We start from the raw sequence: 17,996 nt of genomic DNA, 5'->3' as shown, positions 1-17,996 counted from the left end.
TTTATTTTTTATAATTCCATTAATAGAAATCTCAATCGCTTATTTTTCTGTTTTTTCCCCCCAGAAACATCTTGGTAAACAAAAAACAGGGGAAAGTCGTTTTTATAATTTCATGTTTTATTAATTCCACTTACATAAAATAATGTAAAAAAATTCTGAAAAGGTCACTGCGTCTTTTTCGATTCGTTTTACAACAGTTCACAAAAAACACACTCAATGCATCAGTTTACAAGACAGTGAAGCCGGACACTGACGCGCCCTTTTTGTTGAGGCTTCATAGAAACTTACCGTCGTAAAAAAAATAATAATCATTTCAATTCACATGGCTTTACATCACGTGTTGACAGTAACATCTACAGTCCTCTATAGACTACACTAAGAAAAACCACACTAGGAAATACGTGTGACATGCCATGGACACGTTCATTGTAAAAAGCGAGAATATATAGCAAGCACCCGTTGATAAAGAGGTTAAAGTCGCACATTTTTAAAGCCTTACGTTACGTCAAACCACATTTCTTGTTGGTAAATAACCTGGAAATTTCTAACGAGCACGACAGCTGAAGGTAAAGTTTCCCTTTTTGGCACAGGACGGCGGGCAGGTGAGGCGCAGTAACTCTAAAACCGAATATCTAAATTTGATTAATTTATAATTTCCATCTTTCAAATCTGAATTAGCAGGTCTATGACCAAGACAAATGAATCCTGAGAAATAGCCTTGTCAGACTGTTGTTGTTTTTTTTCTTTTAGACTCATCCACATCCCTGAAAAGACGCACACGTAAGAAAGGACAATCGCTCCCTGATGTCATTGTGCCAAAACGGCTTTAAAACAGTCGCTCATTTTTAGTTTAAACGTTTTTGTGCTTTCAAAATGTTTGTATTCAATTCTTTCTCTCCCAAATGTTTTTTTTTCTTTTTGTCTGAAATTACGCAGATGTCCGGAGAGCTCCGCGTCTAGCCGCAGTACGCACATGTTATTGCGCCTGTCATCAGTGCCCATCCGCGTCCGTCCCGCAGGAAGGAAACATGTTGTTGTTGTCCGTTCACTTTTGAGGTCTGATAAACTGTATAAATGTGTGCTCGCACTGCAAACTTGATGTATTTTTTTTTAAAACCTTACAGTAGACTACAAATGTCACACGAATCAAGTCACAATCTGAAGTGATTGACGGTCTGAGGTAAAAAAATGAAAGGATACACTTTTCTTTATCACAAGCCTTCACGTGTAGTAATGGTGGGTGAGTTACCTGCTTGAATGTAGGCTACTTAAAAGTAAAATATTGTACAATCTTCCCGCAGACTTGGGATGATCTCAACGGCTCGGCTGCTTGTAATTCCCGTTGATCTCCTCGGAGATGTTGACCGCCTCTGCGCCCAGCGGTAACCTGTCACTGTACTCCGAGCCCACCTCGAACTCCTCCGGGTTGGTTTTGGATGAAGAACCGGGGATGGACCCAGTCACTACGCTGCCCTCTGCCTCTCCCTCCTCTTCTCCGTCTCCCTCCTCTCCCTCTCGCTCGGCCTCCCCCTCCCCCTCGCTGGGGTTGAAGGTTTTCTCAGACTCCACAAAAGACGTCCTGCGATCAAATTCATTCATTTGTTTCTCCATCTGATCCGGATTCTGAGCCCTCATGATGAGCTTGTAGGTCTTCCCCTGGTACTTGTAGAGCAGGTGGCAGCAGGTGGCCCCCAGTAAGGGAACGGTGGCCAAACCCAGGAGGAAAATGCTGACCACCACGATGATGAGGAGGGAGGGAATCTTCTTCCTGGTTGTGAAAACGACCTGCACCTGGCAGTCCTGCCCTCCATAGGTGAGACAGAGGGTGTAATTGGTGCCAGGCTGTAAACCATGGAACCTGTAGGCATTAACCCCCTCCTCTATATTTGACCACTGCACCATTGAGTGTCCATTTCCTGTATCCACACAGAGGTAGAGCATGTCTAAGGTGGTTTGGCTGTTTGAGGACTGGTACAGACCAAGCGGCTCTCTATTCACTGTTTCCTGGTTTTCAGTTTGACTCAGATGGAGGTTAGACTTGATGCTTGGCAGCTGCAGTGGATTCAGTTGAACTTTGGCCTCTGTCTCAGACACTTCTAATGCAATAACCCCAAAATCAAAAGTGTACTGCTTCAGATCGTCCAGGCTTAGGTTGAAGGCGTGGTTCGAGATGTACTCGCTGCTGTCTCTCACCCCGCACTTAGTTGCAAAAGTGGTGCCCTTGGAAAATCCACCCGTCTGCCCTTTGCCCTTGTTTTTGTCTGGTGAACCTTCAGGACTGATCTTTGTCCTCTCACCAGACTTCGCCCTGTTGATCACATTGTTCTTGGAGGTCATGGGGTCGGAGGGCTTATTAGAAGTAGGTTGAATCTTTTCAGATGTAGAACCAGGCAGTGGGCTGCCGTTGTGTTTCTGGCTGGCTGCCATAGACACCTTCAAGCTGCTCTCAGCCCTACCTAAATCATTCACCGCAGAGCAGCTGTAGTTTCCATCCTCCTTTTTACTCAGACGAGGGATGACGATGGAGCCATTTCGAAAGACCAGGAATCTGTTGTTGGTTGTTTTGTCATTAACTGGAGCGTCATTTATCTCTCCAGCAGAGGGCAAAGGGAAGAAATAATTCTGATTTCCTGCAGTGACCTCCCAGGTGACCTGAGGTTTAGGGCTCCCTGTTGTCTCACAGTTCAGGACCACCATGAAACCCTCATAAAGCTCAGTGTTTTCAATGTCAGGCTGAGAGTTTATTGTGACAGAAGGGAGCTCACAGACCAGTTTGGGAACATTTGTAACCTGTGTGCCCTTCAGGTGCTCAGGGGTCTCACATAAAATTGTTTGTGGCTCGGGGACGGAGATCTTAGTGGTTGCGATCCAGTCCCTCAGCCACTCCAGGCTGCAGGAGCAGGAGAAAGGGTTGTTAAAGATCTGAAGGTGGGACATGGAGGAGAGAGCACTGAAGGTCCCCTTCACGATGGTGGTGAACTTGTTGTTGTTAATTCGCAGCGACCGCAGATCTTTCAGAGTGGAGAAAGCATCCTTGGGAAGGTTGATCATCTCGTTGTTGTTCATTTTAAGGAGCTGCAGGGCTGTGAGGTTATGCAAATCCTCCCATGGGAAGTTCACGATTTTGTTGTAGCTGATGTCCAGGTTTTTTAGTTGGATCAGAGGGGCCAAAGTGTCTGTCTCGACGGTAACAATCTCATTGTGGGCCAGCCAGAGAGAGGTGACCTGGATGATGTTCACAAAGCTTTTGCTCTTCAAAAATTGAATCTTATTGGCAGAGAGGCTCACAGTGGTCACATTGGAGGGGAGACCCACAGGAACCACCAGCAGGTCTTTGTAAGCACAGTCAGCAAACTGGTGGGCAAATTTATCCTGGCAGCTGCAGGGCTCAGGACAGCTCTGTACAACGGCGACCACGGAAGTCCACAAGGCAAGGAGCTGCAGGAGCCGTGAAGCCATTTTCCGCTCCTGCAAGAAGCAAAACACCAGACCTCAGCCAAAGGTTAAAATCATATCAGACACTCAGACTACATCCATTATGTCCATCACGGCAGCGGAAATGCACTGTGAAAGGTTTTACGTCTCGTACCAATTCAATTGTGTGTTTATTGAGAAGCTTTCCTTGTTTCAAATGGCATCAAAGCTCTTTAACACAACTCAAACATGCATTATAAAGTCAGAACACACAGAAACAACAATATGTGAAAACTGCATCTGGTCTACAAACTGATCAAAAGCTACACATGCAAAAGCACCAATGCACGGAACGAAAACAACATTTTTCTTCTTCTAAGTTTTGCACATTTATCCACTCTGTTAAAGCTTTTATGCAGGTGTGTGTGTGTGTGATATTTGCAGTCGTTTCAGGGTCAGGGGGTCTCTGCTTTTTCTGAGCGCGTCTGAAGTCCGGTGCATAAAATCAGGCGCTGTCCACAGTGCTGAAACACCTGAATATTGCAGTTAAACTTTACGTTGCGCAAGAGGTAAAATGCTATATTTTCATTATTTATTACAGATTCGTATAGCTTTTGCACTCCTAAACCAATGCCCTTGTGATTCAGTTGCATTTGACCTACAGGGCGATGTTTTCCATTTGACCGCTTATCAGGATAATGCTGATGGTTTTTCCTTTCTATTGTACCTGCAGTAACTGACTCATTAACCACAAAATCATCTTACCTGTCTGATGTCAACTTCAATCTTGTGTCGTTTAATCACTATCGGAGTTTAAAATCCTCAGAAACAAGTTTAATAGTCGGAAAAACTCTCGTCCTCGTTTGTCGTGGATCCTTTCACATGACTTTTGCAGACGTCGGCAGCGGCAGCGAGGACGAAGGGCGGTAAAGGGATCATTTTTTTCCCCCGGTGAGAACGCTCTTGCAGTCCGAAAGCGCCTTTTCCCACTCCAGCCCGAGGTGTGCGATCCATTGCGCGTCCCCGCCACCGAGGAGCGAGAAAAGGAAGTCGTGAACGCGCAGCCTCTCCCATCTCTCTCCTCTCTATTAAAGATACAGAAGCTCTGGGTCCACCATCCTCAAAGGAAATTCATAATTTAAGGACGCGGTGTTTAATTTATTACCCCGACCCGAGTCTAATCTTTGACCTCGTTCGGTTCAGCTGCAACCCTTTGTCTTAAAAAAAAACGACCCAGCAAGGAGCTTCCAAACGCAATGACAGCTCAAGTTTGTTAGTGGTGCAAGTAGGCTAATAGTGTACAGAAACATCTTTCGAAACTGCGGAAATAGGCCTATATAGGCTAGGCTTTATTTTTCCTAAACAAAAAGGAAAACAAAGGATAAAGACTGACAAACGGAGTCCAACAAAGGAAAAGACCGCAAACCAGTTCCAGATCATTTGATGTTCCTTTATTCAGAAAGTGTGGTTTAATGGCTGATGTTTTATTTAGCTTTAGGCCTAGTTAATATGTTGTTGCCGGAAAAAGCAAAGGCTCAAAAGAAGATGACAGAAAACGTGTAAGATCACATTTGTTTGTATAGCCTATATCCCCTTAACACGAGATGTTTTCAGTAGTCTGTAGCCTACTTGTTTAGGATTGGGCTACTTTAAAAAAAACAAAAAAAAAACGATCATTTATTTTAAATGAATACAGTAGACATCCACTATAAGCCTACACATCATAACAAGCATTATAAGTCATTATAGTTCCTTATATGTCTCAGTCACATGAATCTGTATTGGTATTTAAGGAGATATATTTCCTGCTCCAATACTGCCATCTTCTGGTTAAAAGAAGGATCTACAGGACACACACCGACTTACTGCAAAATCAATCAAACAGGCTTCCTTGGTCTTAACAACATCTTCCTATACACTGCATAAAAAGGGAAATACGTGTTTTTCATTCATCTTGATGCCCCAAACTTTGACTCAGATAGCTATAGTTCATATTAGATTGGATAGGTAGGCTACGTAAGGCCCATTGTGTGTGTGTGTGTGTGTGTGTGTGTGTGTGTGTGTGTGTGTGTGTGTGTGTGTGTGTGTGTGTGTGTGTCGCATCATCAAAGGACTGTTTGAAGGGATAGGTTCAGTTTTTGAAGACGGTCAACAACACTGAACAACAGCCGACCATTCTGAACAGACTGAGCAGATAAAAACATTGAACAGACCGCAGTCGACATTTGAAGTTTTTACCTGCTGGCTATTAAAACACACCTTGATGTCGCTTCCAGCGTGTACAAAAGATCTGATCAGTTCTGTATGGAAATGTTTTCCAAACTTTACCTGAAGTAAGTTACCACAAGGCTTCGTGCAGTCAGAATAAGACAACTCAAAGCTCAGACAGAAACAGATGCTCATTAACTGGTTGTTTAAATTGTTAGTTCTCTCCAGAGACTCGTCATGTGAATTTTTTTTGGGATCAAAGGTCAACAGTTCAAATTAAAAGGTCTTTAATGGCATGGGAAACATACATTTACATTACCAAAGCAAAAGTGAAAATAAAATGCAAAATTAAGTTAAATAAAAGAACAACAGAAATTAAATATTAAAGTAACAGAGGTGTGCAGGCTGTGTTGTGTTTAACTTTAAAAATACACTATGTGGCTCAAGGATAAATACATCTATAAATAATCAGCTTTTCCTGGTTGAATAAAGGTAAAACTGAAAAGAAATAAATAGACAAGTCAATGTAAATTAAATGAGCATTGGAGTTAATTCTGTCCTTGTACTTATCCACTCATCAATTACAATGGTGGAATGTAAAAGTATTGATTCAAGCAAGCAGAAAAGAAAAGCATCAATATGTAAGAAGATTATTCCCTTTTATTTATGTTTGTAAGACTTGTTTCATAGTTAAGGTTAGACCTATGTTTAGATCTAGTAAAGTGTAGTGGTTGTGATTCAGTAGTTCATGGTGTGGTTGTTACTATGTTTTCTTACATAACAGTGACCTCTGCTGGAGAACACTGGATCTAAAAATCAAGCACAGGGTGGGGTTCATTCCTCAAAAACATGACGTTGGTTTCCTTAGAGGGAAAGGGGACATGTGTTTGTTTGTTTTTATTCTATAATTACCTGCACTGTCTTTCTCATAATCAGTGTTCCTGTTCAAAGAGGCACAACAGGAAATCGCAGAGCTACAAATTGTCGCCGTGTGTCTCTGGGAATCAAGGTCTCATGGTCACCATCCAAACTCAGGTCTGCTGAGAGTGAAGAGGATACAGGGAGTGATACTTAAATGTCCTGCAGGAAATCTTACAGAATCAGCTTATTCTTATACAAGCAGTGTGGAGTCAAGTAAAAGGACCCCTTTTCATAGTTGGTTTTTTATCTGACAGCATGAGCAGAGTCTGGATTTAATCAACTCGACTGGCCCATCATGAACAGATCCCCCCCCAAAAAACATGTCATACATCTCCACCTAAACTATGAGTAACAATGTTAGCAGCCAACAGTCTGCATTACAACACTTATAAACACTGGAGACCTCTGGCTGTGAGGTCATCGTGTCAACTCCGGCTTAAACTTGTGCCCTGACTGCAGTAACAGTACAGTATAGGGTCAAGAGTATTTATACTGTGCCCTTACTGCTGGAAAAACTCAATTGTAAACACAATGTTAAAGTCTGTGTTGTAACCACAACTTAAAAGAAAAGGAAAAATGTGTGCTATTTCCCTCCATCATGTTTAATCTGTGCTGTGTTGAAACAAAATGTTTTTCTTCCAAAACAACCCAACATACCAGGAGGGTGTGGTTACAAACACAAGTTTACACACTGGGATGACTGTGTCTGAGCTGCGTGTGTGTGTGTAACATGATTGCTCAGTTTAGATCGGAGATGAAACGCAAGGAGAGCCCCCTAAAACTTAACTCAATCTCAGAGAATCTGGCATTCACCTCTGACGAACGGTTGTAAAGAGGTAGACAAGGGCGGTGGTGTTGGGATTTGGGACTTACTGTAAACACGATGTTCTTACTTTGAAGTAATTAGAAGATCCTGGAATAAGACAGATTACTGTAAAGATCCTTAGTGTCATCGGTAGGCCTGATCAGTCCGCACGTTGTTCACTCGGTGCCATTTCTGATGAACACTTGATCTAAGGAGGAAGAAATGACTACTTACAGAGGTATGACTACAACTCCATGTAAACAATGTGAAGGATTTCCAGCCATGTTATTTTTCTCATTTTAATAAAAAGAAACAAAGTTCACTTACATTCTCTAATTGATCATAATGCAAAAATATACCTTTTATTAATTTGACATATATGGTATTGCTTGAAAGTATAAAAATAAATAGTATGAAACATGATTAATTTAGCAATAAATTAAACATTAATAATTACCAAAATATTATTCGCATAGCGCAGAAGTTCAGCTTACAGTTTTTTCAGAGTCAATATTCCATAGAGCAACGCTATACTAGAAATAACAATCTGTGATTATGAAAGTTGAAACTGAATGGGACGCGACCTTCAAGCTACATCTTAGTTAACGTAAGCTAACTAAAAAAAAAGGCATCATCCGTTTGATTTTCACAGGAGCCCTACGCAGACATGCATCTATAAGCTCCATTTTCCTTTTATAATGAGTCATTTCTGGTTGATTTCTCGCCATCCTGACTTATTTATCTTGTTTCCCAAGAGCTGCAAAAACAAACATAGGAAAAGGCTTAACTTACCTCGTTAGTGTGGACAATAGCAGCATAACATGTCATGGTCTGGCTATGTTAACACAAGATAAATCAGTCGTGATCTTCAGAAAACTACGTTGATATAACTCGTTATTCGGGGAAAATGGAGTATATAAAAATGTATGGATGTGTGTCAGCTAAAGGCTTCCATACATTTTTCTCTTGAATGGACATGGTTGTGCAAGATATCTGATCTCCGTCTGCTTTTGCTATTTATGCACTTTGTTAAAGCACAGCAATGACCTGACATTGCTGTGGTTTCACTAAAGCTACATGATCTCGCTTAAAGTAAAATCAGGTTTGTGCACACTGTAGATTCAGTCAAAACAATCCACAACTATCTGAATCCAGTTCTATGTTAAGTGCAAAGTGGAACTTTTGATCACTGATACCTGCACACACAGCAGCTACTGTTTATCTGAGTTACTGTTGATCAATATGAAAAGCTATTCTTAAAGTGGCATGTTGCTCAAACAAAGTGCTCATCATTTCAGAGGGTATAAAGTCGTTTTTTCCAGTGCATAATATACAAACAGCTCTCTTTAGAAAAAACTGTCTGTTATTTCATTCAGAGTTGAACAAAACAGGGAAATCCAGATGGGGTCCATGGCTACATCCACCCTTCCCTAAACACTCAGTTAAAAATAATCTGGCATCAGTGTACTGGACTGAGGCACACAGGAAGTTTAAACAGGAACTTTGCATTTTCCTGACCTCTAATGGACCGAAGAGCTGAGATTGCGTTCACACCCTGCCACTTTGTGTGTGCTGTACTGGCTGTCTATCCAGAAGCTCCTGCACTCATGATCACAACCTTGAAAAGCTGTGCTTTGGTTTTGAGTGTTACAGTCATACATCCTTTTTAAAAGGAAGTCCTTCAGATTATCTCTTACACTTTCTTTTATCCATTATCTTAAAAGAAAACCGATCAATATTTGAATGGAACATTGATTTCAGTTGAAATAGTTGATTATCAGCCGATTGAAACAAACATCATTAGGCACCATTAGGGTGCTGCAGATCCTTCATACCATCTCTACTGCTAACTGATTGTGCTTCTTTCTACTATAAGGCTGGTAATAGCACAAATCTTCACATCCTTCTCTGCCAAACACAGCTCTCTGACCATTCGCAAAGTCGGCTTTCTTTCAAGGAGTGATTTATTTTTCTCCAACTGAAACCTCTGAATTGCGAGCTTTGCACATGCTGGTGTTAAGAGTTGCTTTTCCCGTAGAGCTGCCTGTGTCCTGGACTGATAAGCAGGGGCGTAGAAAAATGGCCCAGAGTATGATGATGAAGAATGTAATCACAACATCCCCAACACTGCTATAAGGGTGATCCAAACTACCTGTGGAAGAAAAACCGATGCATCATTTCTTTTGAAAGGTTTTTCAGTTCTTTCATCGTTTTTCTTCATTTCCACCAGAATGATTGGCTCTTGAACAATCTCTTGCTCTGCGGCAAGTTTCTGCTCTGCGAGTTGATAATTCTTCACGAATTTGGTGTAGTTCTTCTCTTCAGAAACACACTTGTAGCTGCCGTAGCTGTCTTGTTCCATAGAAGGGATTAAGAGCAGGCAGTTTGACTGCATTTGTAGACAAGGACGTTTTTGTCCTTCGTGATCCCAGGTGTAGTTAGCGTGGTAAGAGCCTATTGGACAGGACAGATAGAAAGGGACTCCCAGAGGGACCGAGTGATCGGTCCGCAAATCCGCTGGTGATGCTGGAACTGTCTCCCGTTTGGTCCGGTTTAATTGTAGTATTTCTAAATGAATGATTAAGTTATTGGGGGGGGGGAAAAGAGAAAGAGATGAGACCGACATGTTTCTAGCAAAGTGTGCAGTGTGAGCAACAATCTCAGCATTTGTTACCTGTTAAAGAGGTTGAATAGCACACACTTGGTTCCCCAGTCATGATATTTTGTATCCCTCCTCTGTGAGCAAAAGAAAACAATGTGTGTGTTACTTTGAAACTGTTGAAATCACCTGTTTTTTGGACGGTTGTATTTTCATTTTTGCAGCGAGATGTATTTTTTTTATCTTTGGCAAACAATAACAAAAAAAAAGTTATAGTTATAAAGTTAATATGCTTTAAGTGCAGTACATCAAAATCCAGCTAAATGGTCTCGGTATGAACTCCGTCCATACTTACTGGACATTCGAGGTGCATCCATCCTTCGTCCAGGCACAGTACGGGTCCCGGGCCAGAACACACTCTTCACAGGATTTGTTGTACTCCTGACACCTCTTGAGGTCCACAGTAGATATTTTCTCAGAAAAACCAACCACTAACTTTTTCTGCACAAAGAAAAACAGAACACAATTTCACTTAAATCCTGCATCAGTGTATTATTTGTTGCCTTGAGTGCAGTGAAACAAGCTGCTGAACTCAACACTGCCATATTATCACCTTACAAAGACATTATAGGGAATGTGCAAGAAAAGAATGAACTATTATGCACGTGACATGAAGCCACATTTGCATCGGGAGTTGTGTTTCTGCCTTCTTAACATATGCAAGTCTAATATTCTTTACATACTGTAGCAGTTTGGAAAACAATCAAACTGCGAGGATTTCTCAACAGTAGAGACTCAAACGACACGCACAACATCTACAATGTCATCATAAATGAGCTGTACCCTCTTGGAGTCGAGTTTCATCGATCGTATCGTTGAACAACTGGAGAGTTGTGTTTCCGAGATGATGAAAGGTTCTGACCCGGCCTCTAACACCTTATGAATGTTCCCAGAATCTGTTGGATCAGAAAAGAAAAAACAAAACAATCTCAAACATTTTTTTTTTATTGTCGGAGCATTGCTGTGGCTTGTGTATTTAGCTCATTGTTCCTAGCAGAGATGACAGATAAGGGTATGACTTATGACTGCCTTTGTGTTTAACGGTTTCATTTTTCACATACTGAACTTACCAGTGGCTAAAAGAAGAATATTAAACATGTGTTCGTCTGCTCCTTGGACTCGGTCAACAGCTATCTTTGTATAGTTGTTGTTGCTTATATAAAACGGAGCTGCAGAATGCACCGAGTGAACCCAGTCAGTCATTTCTGGGTAATCCTTCACCATACTGACAGTTTCCAGCGGTAGGCTACGGCTGTTTTTTACACACTGCAAAAAAACAGACAACTTGTTATGATTCAAGAGTCGCCTGCAGGAAACAGAAAGATAAACTGTACATTTGTAGGATGCTCAGTTTAAACAGATTTGTTGTTTTTAGGTATGCAACACTGACGCATGCTGTCTTTTCTTCAGACGCAAACAAGTCTGACAAACAGCTACTAAAGCAAGAGGAGATTCCTCAAAGCCTAAATCAGGGCCCCTTTTACTTCCCTAACAAGAGGGCTGAACCCAAATAGACTTCATCTAAAAAAAAAAAAAAAAAAAACTAGGATGGAAACACTGAACTATACTTGATGAGGATAATAAAAACAGACACATATTTTCCTCGGTCCACCCATTTAATTAACATGCCTGTTGTGGTTTTTTTTTAAATGCACATTTAAGGCATTTGAAAAACAGTCATGTAACCATAATAAATGCATGAGAGGGTGGAAACAAAAAAAATGTTCACAGGAAGTATTGTGTCTCTGTGCAGATGCAGCAACAAAACAATGACCTTACCGTGCCCGGCCTTGGTGTGGGAATGTTTTTGTCATAGCCCTTGAAAGTTGAGTTTTCAAATACGTCTTCAATCATTCCTACAGTGTAGATACACACTGCTGTGGCATTCCTAGAAGAGACATAGCTCTAGTTAGCATAAATAAACAGTTGCCAAAAAAAAATCGTTATATTAGTTAGTGCTATAACCTCGGTCAAAGTTAGGTTTAGGATTTTATCCCATTGGCTCCTTTGTAAGACTTTTTTTCAACAGCTGAGTAACCTCTGACAGATGACCTAAATGGGGGTGTGGTACTTCCAAAATGAAACACTTTCTTGACCTCAGCCAAATGTCAATATTTATTCAGTTACCGCCTCTCTTCTCTAATATAAGCTACACTCCCCCTGTCATTACAAATCATGCAGCTCCCTTCTGAGATCATTTCCATAGCTTGACCACTTCTGACCACATTTCCACTGCTCAGTGAATAGATTTTGTTCTAGCACTACTCTGCATGTGCCAGATATTCTCTGCCGCCTACATTCTGCCCGGCTGACATATAGGTTAACCCACGCTTTGAGATTCACACTGCCCAGCACTTGATTGGATTTGTTTGTCTGATCTGCTTGTCTACCAGGTTTTGAGCCGAGCATGGCTTTTGTCCAAAAGGAAGCTCGGACTTCTATCTTAACCTGCCTGTCTGTCTTGGGTTCACCTTGCTTTATTTCCGACCTGCTACACTCATAACACTCGCCTGCAACCGGAACCATGAAGTGTTGTTTACGAAGAAAACCCATCATCATTACACCTACAAACCATGTCAGTTATTTTACAGAAACTTGGCATACAAGGACTTGAAGTCAGAAGTGTTCTACCTTTACTGCTTTGATTTTGATCATTTGAAAACATGTCTCTTTGTTAGTGCTTTATTTTCTGAAGAAAAAGTTAGCATACAGGATAGCGAGGATTCTTTGAGAACTGTGACCCTCTGTGACCCTGCATCTCCCGTTCTTGAGTCCTATAGGGCTGGTAATAGCTCAAATCAAGGTTTGCAAGGACAGCCTTATTTGCTAGCTTTGGTATATGGTCTGAAAACTGTCCTGACTGGAGCTGTATGAGTGAGTAGTGAACCAAGGACACCAAGGTCAGAGAGGGACAGAGGACCACAGTCAAAATGATCAGCCCCACATTCTGTATTAAGGTAATTGCAGAATCCAGCATAGAGAGAGAGAGAGAGAGAGGGAGAGAGAGAGAGAAGGTCCACTGTCCGTACATCCCTCTTGTAAATGCACAATGTGCGTGCGTGGATAAATTGGACAGATAAAGGTTGTTTGTTGCAAAAACTAAATGAATTTAGAGGGAAAAACACATTTAATATAGATACAAATTTGTCAGTGTGTTGCTCATCTTGTTGCTAAGTAAGGGCAATAAAGGAAGAGAAAACTGCTCACCAGCTGCTTGTGAAAAGGGCATAGACTCTGGTGTCGTGCCATTCTTCTGTTTGCATCACATAAATATCTTGGAGTCGGTTGAAATACAAAGACTCTTCTGGGAACCCACAGACAAGTCTGGCCTTGAGGAACGACGTCCACATGTTCTGGAAGAATCTTTTTGATCCGCCTTCGTCTACCTGTAAAATGACCCCAATGAATTACACCAGAAGACGCTCTCTCTCTCTCTCTCTCTCTCTGGTTAAAAAGAAAAAAACTGAAATTCATGAAGCAAGGGTTATTTGATAAGACTGTGGTGTCTTGAACAAGAAACATTACCACATCAAGGGCTTATCTTGTTTCCATATATCAACTAAAGAGGACGCTGAAAAGAGTTTCTGTAAGCACGTTAAGAGAACTTCTCGTCAGCTAGTTAAAGAAAAGAAGCTTCGTTCAAGACCAGCGTGCTGCATAATGGTTGCAAATGTTTTAAAGCCTGACATTTTAGTCACATAAAGACCGCTTGTCGCTCGGCCCACCTTACTTCTGGCTCCCTTTTGTTTTTTTAAGCACGGTGTGAGTAACCCAAGTTATTATATTATTCATGACGACAGCCTGAGCCCTCAGCATGGAGCATATCGATAAACTCTGACACTTCTAACACGACAGAACTGCAAATAAAGGCTGACCTTAACCAGTGTGTATGGAAAATAAAAGATTTGAGTCAGCGTTAAACACAACTAGATTGACAGGAAAAACACAACACCTACATTTCCGTGACAGCTGGGAAAACTCCATCTGCTGTTCATGTGATATGAGCAAAAGCTCCCAAACAGCTTCTAAATGCCTCCTGAGGTAAGATTGCTAATGACCAAGTCCCCCTCCCCTCCCCTTAAATAATATAGCGTGCTTGGTTAGATTTTTTTTCCGAGATCTAGTAACACGAGTGCTTCGCTGACGTAAGCTGACTCCTCTCCAGTGTCCATCTGAGCGTACCTTACAAACTCTGGCCACCCTCGATATCCAGGGGTCAGCCTCGGGGCTGTGATCGGAGTTCTTCTCACGGAAATAGATGTAAATCTTTTCGTTGTCAGGGTCTTTCGCCCGCCTTACCCAGGACGCTGAGATGAATGTGGGCTCTGTGAGAAGAGGACGTGTTTATCAAACAGCAGCACAGGACAAGGTCAGCAGGCGGTATATGACGTAAAAGACTGGCAAAAAACAAACTAGAACCGGAGTGTCCTCTGGTTGGAAAGAACAATATGAGATGAGGGTTGAACAGTTTCACATCAAAACAGCCATGATTTAAATGAAAAGGTGACTAACATTCATTTTCATGCATGTTATATTAAGTCTATTTGGTTTCCCCTGTTTGTAGGAACTTTTTCTATTTTTGGTGCTGTCACATTTCTAAACTAATTGGTTACAATGATTTCATGCGTGCACCCACCTGAGACCCAGTTGTCATACATCCAGACATTAGTTCTGCTTCCAGCTTTCCTTCTGAATTGCAGTGAACTTCCATCCATATCCAAAGGCGCTGCTGAATATAGATCTCCCTCTAAAAATAGCACGGAGACATCACGTGGAAGAGGAGAAAACATGGTTAATTATTTAATTCAACAATGTGGAAAACACACTTGCTTTCCAACTCTGCCGTCACACACGACTGGAGGTGGTTATGTAAGTCTGTGTTTAAAGCGACAAAATCATTGTTTGTTGCTGAGGAAGGAGCTCTGTGTTTAACATACCTACTGTGAGGGACAGGTAGTTCTGTGTGTACGTGAACGGCGAGATGCCAGTCCCCTCATAACTCTCGACTATTTCATAAGACTGATTGTTGACTGAAGCAAACTGCAACACAACAGAGAGAAAACAGAACACTGTGATAAGACAGGGGATGGAAAACAAAAACCACCCAACACCCTTTTGAGATCGCTCACACTAATGAAATGTATTAAAGTTTAATTAGAGGTACAGTCATTTCACCAGAGTTCTTTAATCAGCTTTGCTCTGCCGTTGTCAGTACAGTTTGACTAACCATCAGAGCTGCAGTGTGTTGAACACATGTGTAACACACATTGAGAATATATGCAAACACTCACAAGCTTCCAGCACTGCGGCCTGCGTCCATTCGTCCCGCAGACAAACAGGCTGTCCTGAAACTTCTCAATGACAGTGATGACATTTTCACAGAGACCCTGAAACACAAGTCATCGTACATGAACGATATTGTTTATTCAAATTCATCATTTATGATCACATCAATCTTTGTTCTCTAGTCACTCACCTCTTGGCACTGTTGTTTTCCTGTTGCGTTCAAAGGATATTTCTGCAGGGGGGAGATCAGTGTGTAGAAAAGTCAACATGTGTTTCCACATGACTGAAACTTGAGCTTTAAATGAGACATCATGAATTTAAACTGAGTTCTTCATCAATAAACTAATGTCTGAGGAAGATCAGAATCAGAAGAATCAGCTGGCCAGGTGCTTACTGTACACACACAAGGAATTTGACTTTGGTGAAATGTGCTCTCTTTGTACAAAATGTACAAGCATATTACACCTGAAGGTCAACAACCTTGTTTATTTGAAATATTTGAAATAGTTCAGTGGTAGATAAAAATGAAATAGCTGAAAACAACCCAGGATTGTTTTCCCCCTGAGGTTTACTTTCTAAGGCAAAGCCTGTTTGACTCCAGATAATGTCTGCAGCTCAAATGGCTACAGCTGCTCCATTAGTAAAATGAGATCTATGACTGTCTGATGAAAGAGGATCTACAGTACGTCTGTCTTACAGCCAGAAGTGGAAGCCCTGAGAGGCATGTTAGGAAAAAATAGAGATAGTTAGATAGTTTCTCTCCCACAATTTTGACTGACTGTTTTAAACTTTCAAAGGCTCTGTGAGAAGGGTGTTAACTGGTTATGAAACAGACTGCAGTAAACACTGTATTTGACTCTAAAAAAAATCAAACGAGACCATCAGCAAAAGCAATAATCATTTCAATTAAGTTATTTTTAATGCCTGACATCACTGTGGCGTGGTATGAGTCAGAGGTGACGATTTACAGCAGGCTGCTGAACAGACTATTTTTTTCACGGAAAAGATGAATTGTTATAGTGCTGAGGCACGCACAGAGCAAAGTCAGCAAAAGAGAAGAGAGTAGCGCTTTGGCTCGGGGGGGGGGGGGGGGGGGGGGGGGGGGGGGGGGGGACCAATATCGACCAAACTGCAGGTTTCTGAAACAAGCTTTAAACAAGTGTAAAAAAAAAAAAGCATTTCCACATCAACGTGATCTTCTAGATGACCTAATGTATCCATACACCTAATGGCAAATTAAATAGTCTACAGAATATTTGGGGTTTGTGAGTGACTTTACATTAGTAGGATGTGATGTCTAAGACAATTGTCAACAGACACTAAGTCTACCAAACATTGCAGATATGAGTAAGAACCCGCCCCAGCTCACTCTATCAGCTCTGACTGACATCACGAGAAAGCCTTGAACGAAATAATATCTGAACATCTAAATAATTCACTCTCATGACTGCTTTAATTTCTAATAGGCTATTAAACAGAAGTTTAAGATGTTCTAAGAATTGAACTACAAACATAAAACTAACTATAAGAAAGTCAGTCGACAAACTTTTTCCCACCAGTTTCCAGGGATGAATTAAGGTATCTTTGACTAAATAAAAATAAAAATATATGTAATGCCTCTAGGACTCCATAAAGAAGTTGTGTGATCCCTAACTTTTTTTAAAAACACGAACAAGTAATAATTTGTTCCTCAGAGAAGATAAACTAAATTTGCCTAGGAGATTATGGGGTATGAACTGACATTTTTGCACTTTTTTTTTTTTTTTTTACTGTTGTTATTTGTATGCAGTCCTGGTCTGTTTTTACTCCCAACGCAAGTGCCACCACTAGCAGTTAATAGACAGCTTCTCCAGTCTTGAAACTACATATCAGCTGGCTTTGAAAGGCCTATAAGTGGGTGCTCCCAGACAGAGTAACAATAGGTCTTTGACAGCCATCTGGTACAGTACAGCATCTAATTATGACCGCCAGCTGCAGCACAAGGGCCATTTATGAACCATCCAGACATCAAGCTGGGAGCCCATCAATTAAACATGAGACAACTTATTAAACACTTGACTGTAGGCTACAGGGGGGTTCACATGTTTCAGGCAGCACAATAAAGAAATGACAATGAAAACAGTGTTACGTTATAACTCTACAAACACCTACCTCTATAATGTGATAGTCTTCCACATCAAGTTTTAACACAAAATCAGTCCCTCCAACGTACATTTCCTCAAAGTCCTTCTGGTAGTAAAACACGCTGTGGTTCTGGGGGACATGGTACTCAAATCCAGCGCTGATAATGTCTGAGGGAATGCAAAATGATAAGTTACACCTGACTGCTTTATCCAATATCGCAAGTTGCGGATCCAGACTGAGACTGTAGCGGGCTTACAACGGATTTAAAGACAGGATTAACACTGAGATTTTCTAAACGTATATTTGAGACACTGAATGCATTTTTTTTTTTTTAAAACTGCAAAAAATCTTGGACTAACATCGTAATGCAAAAGAAGTAGCCTAACAGGTGATCGTTACCTTTGCTCAGAAGTCTTGGGTTGTTATTTATGGATCCAAGAATCGGCGTGTCCTTCAAAACGACGCTGAGGACGATTTGAAAATCCCGAGCGAGAAAAATATAAATCAAAACAAACTGCCTCATTTTGAGCCTCAGACAGCGACCGTTTACGTTTTCTCTCTGGTTCAAACTGACCTCTT

The 17,996-nt window shown here is 41.2% G+C and overlaps 2 protein-coding genes across 2 annotated transcripts; both read right to left on the bottom strand.

The window, feature by feature from the left end:
* Positions 1 to 96: 96 nt before the first annotated feature.
* islr2 (immunoglobulin superfamily containing leucine-rich repeat 2) lies at positions 97 to 4,510 on the bottom strand. The gene is made up of 2 exons (XM_061035426.1): positions 4,180 to 4,510; positions 97 to 3,468 (listed from the first exon to the last, which is right to left on the bottom strand). The coding sequence occupies exon 2, from the start codon at positions 3,457 to 3,459 to the stop codon at positions 1,315 to 1,317; it is 2,145 nt and encodes a 714-aa protein (XP_060891409.1). The 5' UTR covers positions 3,460 to 3,468; positions 4,180 to 4,510; the 3' UTR covers positions 97 to 1,314.
* A 3,812-nt stretch (positions 4,511 to 8,322) lies between these two features.
* Positions 8,323 to 17,993, bottom strand: sema7a (semaphorin 7A). The gene is made up of 14 exons (XM_061035427.1): positions 17,817 to 17,993; positions 17,445 to 17,584; positions 15,484 to 15,525; positions 15,299 to 15,394; positions 14,945 to 15,047; positions 14,644 to 14,754; positions 14,190 to 14,332; positions 13,215 to 13,393; positions 11,787 to 11,895; positions 11,078 to 11,273; positions 10,791 to 10,903; positions 10,303 to 10,448; positions 10,023 to 10,084; positions 8,323 to 9,916 (listed from the first exon to the last, which is right to left on the bottom strand). The coding sequence occupies exons 1-14, from the start codon at positions 17,938 to 17,940 to the stop codon at positions 9,459 to 9,461; spliced, it is 2,022 nt and encodes a 673-aa protein (XP_060891410.1). The 5' UTR covers positions 17,941 to 17,993; the 3' UTR covers positions 8,323 to 9,458.
* Positions 17,994 to 17,996: the final 3 nt, after the last annotated feature.

The sequence above is a fragment of the Labrus mixtus genome, chromosome 4, assembly GCF_963584025.1.
Source record: "Labrus mixtus chromosome 4, fLabMix1.1, whole genome shotgun sequence".
Classification (NCBI taxonomy): domain Eukaryota; kingdom Metazoa; phylum Chordata; class Actinopteri; order Labriformes; family Labridae; genus Labrus; species Labrus mixtus.
The sequence above is the reverse complement of the archived record's forward strand: the minus strand, read 5'-3'. Positions and strand labels throughout refer to the sequence as shown.